Source organism: Vicia villosa, linkage group LG3, assembly GCF_029867415.1.
Source record: "Vicia villosa cultivar HV-30 ecotype Madison, WI linkage group LG3, Vvil1.0, whole genome shotgun sequence".
Classification (NCBI taxonomy): domain Eukaryota; kingdom Viridiplantae; phylum Streptophyta; class Magnoliopsida; order Fabales; family Fabaceae; genus Vicia; species Vicia villosa.
Window position 1 is genome coordinate 45,756 of NC_081182.1, and position 4,737 is coordinate 50,492.

General features: G+C 34.0%; 1 protein-coding gene across 2 annotated transcripts; it reads left to right on the plus strand.

The window, feature by feature from the left end:
• Nucleotides 1-316: 316 nt before the first annotated feature.
• On the plus strand, nucleotides 317-2,949 carry LOC131654709 (probable ribosome-binding factor A, chloroplastic). 2 transcript variants are annotated; one of them, XM_058924657.1, is made up of 4 exons: nucleotides 317-744; nucleotides 1,044-1,217; nucleotides 2,308-2,551; nucleotides 2,692-2,949. In XM_058924657.1, exons 1-3 carry the CDS (start codon nucleotides 400-402, stop codon nucleotides 2,485-2,487), a joined length of 699 nt encoding a protein of 232 aa, XP_058780640.1. In that variant the 5' UTR covers nucleotides 317-399; the 3' UTR covers nucleotides 2,488-2,551; nucleotides 2,692-2,949. The 2 variants fall into 2 exon arrangements, with proteins under 2 accessions (XP_058780640.1, XP_058780639.1); XM_058924656.1 differs by having other exon boundaries at nucleotides 318-744; nucleotides 2,687-2,949.
• Nucleotides 2,950-4,737: the final 1,788 nt, after the last annotated feature.

Below are 4,737 nucleotides of genomic sequence, written 5' to 3' on the forward strand. Positions count from 1 at the left end.
AATGCTTATTCGTACTAATTTTAGCAAAAATAAAAATAGAGTTGGATGGTGTGCGTCCGGAGATGTATCTCTGAATTATATAAGTATTTTTTTTATTTTTCAAAAGGGTGTTTGAGCACCATTTAGGGTGACAAAAATAACCTCCAAATGCAACTTTGTTTTGGGCCGAGTAAGGTATAATTCGGGCCTAAGAAAAAGCCCAACTATTGTTTTAGATTTGGGCCTTTTGACATTTTGTCCAACTGATTTGGTGCAGTACCGTTACCGCAACTGAATCTGATAACGAAGGGACCAAAGGATGAAGAAAAGAATAGGATAGAATAGAATAGAATAGAATAGATTAGAGAGAGCTCCAATTACAATTTCAATTTCATTTCAAAAATTATTATTATTAGAGCAATGAGCGCGACGCAACTGTTTCACACGGCGCTGCCACCGTCGCTCACACCTTGTTGCCGATGTAGCAACAACATCCGCGTAACCGCCACCGCACTGGGGCTGAAGCATGGGTGGATCCTCCCAAGCACGAAGAAAGCGGTTGTTGGTTCAAGAATAGTAAAGTGTATGGCGAATCCAAAGAGAGTTAAAATGGTGGCTAAACAAATTAGGAGAGAACTTTCTGAAATGCTTATCTCCGATAATGTCTTGCTGTTTGCCATTCTTCCAGAAGCTTCCTTCGGTGCCGATAGATACCTCTCGTCTGTCACCACCATCACCGACGTCGAAATCACCGCCGATTTACAGGTTTCGCTTTTTCTCCGTTTCATGTTTTAATTGCTTCTTTATCTTTTTCGCATTTTCGCGAAATTCATGAACAAAACTCTGTTATATCAACTGTGATTTTATTTTTCGCTATTTAGAACTAGGTTAGGGAAATTATTATATACTAATTATGTGAAATTCATGCATTTAAGTGTTAGAAGCTGAATCAAATTTATTGATTATGTTGCCACATTGCTGTGTTGTGAACCATGACTGTGATGTATTGCTGTAGCTATGGTATATTGCTATGTGATTTTTTTAACTTAATACCTTTAGTGTAGTTAGTTAAGGTGTATGTATCGGTTTTTGGAGATGAAAGAGGGAAGCAAGTAGCTATGGCTGGGTTGAAGTCAAAGGCTAAATATGTTCGGAGTCAGTTGGGGAAGCGAATGAAGTTGCGGTTAACTCCTGAGATACGCTTTTTTGAGGATGAATCTATTGAAAGAGGAAGCAGGGTAAGAATTACTACGTTTAGTGCTTGTTTTTACGGTTATATATAATATATGTATGTGTGTATACAATTGCAAGTTTGTATTGTTCAGTTTCTGCTTTGTTCTTTTCTTTACCGTCTCTCAGTTTCTTCTCTATCGAGAACCACATTTCCACCTGACTTCTATTAATGTTCCTTAATTCTGGGTCATAATCGAATACTTAATGGATGTGGTCATGGAGCTTGACACAGTTTGTTGATCCTCTTTTTATTACAATTGCTAATTAGGAAATAGTATTTTACTCCAATGTGACACTCTCTCATACTGCAATGCACTTGCTCCTAGCACAAGTTTCTGCTGGGTTACTTGTTTTCCCAAATAATATGCAGAGATAATGTCTTATATTATTGGGTTGATGTGAGTTCATCACACACATAGGATTTATCTTCTATCTACTATATCTATAATAATGACCTTGAGCTGCCATAGGTCAAATTTATTCTGTAATTTCTCCCAGATTCTCCTTATAGACACTTGTTGCTACACAGGTTACTGCTACTAGTTGTTATGTAAAAGTGTGATGCCTGAGAATAAAATGGCAAATAGACTTTTATTGCCACTTGTATGAACACTTCTGCTGCTACTTCTCTCGTTCAAGTAGTGTTTTTGAAGGAAGAGGGTGGGTGGGTTCTTTGCTTGCTTTTCAGTCTTTTTATCTTATTCTTTTTTTATGATGATAGAATTGTGCGTTGTACATTATTCTCCAACAAGAAAATGAGAGACATAAGACAGGATCATATACTATTCTACTGTGTTTTATTTTGTTAATTATTTTAATTGGATGATTGGATCGGTGTAATCCTTTTTTACATTATATGTGCATGTATTAAATTTTAAAATATATCTATTACTAGAATTTTATAATAACTTTGATGTAATAGATGTTATTCTGGGGTGATTCAAATATATACTAATCAGCATGTTTTCATGGCCAATGTTGGCGCTCACTTATGCACACCTTTCTTTTCTCTATTTCAGCAACTTGTGTGTCACTTTTTATTGATGTGCTTTGGGCTTTTTTTGATCTGGTGGCTCCACCACTTCAAATTTTCAGGTCATTGCAATATTAGATGAAATTAAGAATGAGAATAGTGGAACAACTCAAAGCGTGGAACAGTTGGATTCATTGGCAAACGAAGATGAAATTGAGCAGTTGAATTCATCGGCAGATGAGGATGACGATGACTGGGATGATGAAGACCCTGATGAAGAAGGTATCATTTATGTGGAATAGCTATCTCCCAGAGCATCAGTATTGTGCCTGTTAGATATGGAGATGGAGAGACCATTCAGTGTTGGTAAGTATGTTTTGATGAACTTATGTCATGAAGATAAGTTGAGTTATACTTTGTATATTTAGTTTGGTTTGCTTTAGAATATTAAGAAAAACTTTTGTAACTGTTTAGTTATTAAATTAATTAAATTACATACAGTGCAGGGAAACACTTCATTCCAATGCTGTCCTTGCTAATTAGTTAAGTGACTAGACTATCCGAACACAAAACTCTGCCATGTCAGCAGATTTTCCCCAACTAAGGTAAACCAGTGTTAGGGCTTTATCTCCAAAAATGGTGTAACCTAGGATGAGAGTATATATTTCAACCTTGCTTTACTTGATCTCTGTAAATTGTATTTTAATGTTTGCCTGTGTGGAGAAAGCTAGTCATATAAACTATACCATAGTCCACGATACCAAGTTAAGTAGTTACGATTTATGAACATTTGATATCAGATCCTGAAAAAAATGCTTCAGGATACAATTTTAGAGTCTAAAAGTCTACTTTCAGATATTTTGCGAGGTATATATAAAAAAATTGGTAGGCTTTTAATAATTCAACGGCATTTGGGGCAAAAACAATAGATTTTTAATCCAAACTGACTCTAAAGATGGTGTCAGGAGAGTTGGCAATAAGATTTTCTATGAAGAAAATTATCAAATTTCAATTTTTAGAATTACTCATTTAAAGAGAAAAAAAAGTGTATGTGCCATCGTGGACTTTATAGACCTAAAAAATTTAAATTTTGAGGATACATTTTAACACCTACCGAAGATTAAACATGCTAATTATGGTGAGTTGTTCTAATTTATATTTTGTAGATTGATTGTTTGAAGAGAAGAATCACACGAGACTCACTTCTGACGGTACACCCCATAAAATTTCACTTACATCCCAATTTTTTTTGTCAAGAAAAGTTTAGGTTACCAGGGTCAGAGTAGGCATTAGACCTTACACGCCATAAAATTTTAGTTACCTCTCGATTCTTTTTGGTCAAGAAAAGTCCAGTTTAGTTGGGCTGCGAGAATTGATTAGATTAGATTAGGGTAAACTTCAAAGCTCTTATAATATTTATAGAGGTCATACATATCACTCACTAAGGAGATTCTCTTTTCACGAAATTTTGATATGTGCTGATCAGATTAAAGTAAACTTCAAAGCTCTGATAATATTTATAGAGGTCATACAGATCACTCACTAAGGAGATTCTCTTTTCACAAATTTTTGATATGTGAGCTGATCAGATTAGGGTAAACTTCAAAGCTCTGATAATATTTATAGAAGTCATACAGATCACTCACTAAGATTCTCCTTTCACGAATTTTTGATATGCGAGTCAACTCCTTACCAGTTGAGTTAATCTACCATGGCATTACATTCCAAACTTATATATTTTTTTAGTGTGTTTGGATAATCTACCATGACAATTACATTTCAGTTTTACAGATATATTTTTTTTGTGTGTTTGGATGAGGTAATTTGAAATTTTTAAAAAATATAAAATTTTAAATTATTTTTTGATAGAATATTAAGATAAATCATTGTTAAATTTTTGGGATTATTTTTGTAAATTATAAGTTTTAGAGTCAAATTTTAAAATAGGGACTAATTTGCAAGTTTTAAAATTTAAAGAAACCAATTTATAAAATTTGAAAATTATTAAAGACTAATTTGTAATTTATTTGAAAATTGTGAGGTCAATTTTAAAATTTTGGAAAATATAGATACTAACTTGTAAATTTTGAAATAGTAATATTTACCAATTTGACATTCAAATTCTATGAAATATGAGAGGAACTTGAATTTTATTTATTTTATTTTAGGAATCATTTAAAAATCGTAAAATTTAACTTGGATAAATTATTTCATAAATTTTCATCATTTTAATAGTTTTTTATATTTATTTACCCAGACAATAAATTATGTTTAAATTAGGGGTGGCAAAACGGGCACAGCCCGTTGGGCATGTCCGTTTTGCCCGCACTTTGACTGTCCCGCCCCATTTTTTATGTGGGCTTTTGCAGGCATGAGAATTAACATAAATTTTATATTTTTAGACTTAAAAAGTGTAGTGCCCGCGGGTTTAGCCCGCCCCGCCCTCACTTTTTTGCGGGATGAGCCAAAGTTTTAGACCCGCACCCTCAACTATGACCTCCTCGCTCCGCCCTGTTTTCTTGCGGGGCGAACCTAAACGGGAAGGGCATATC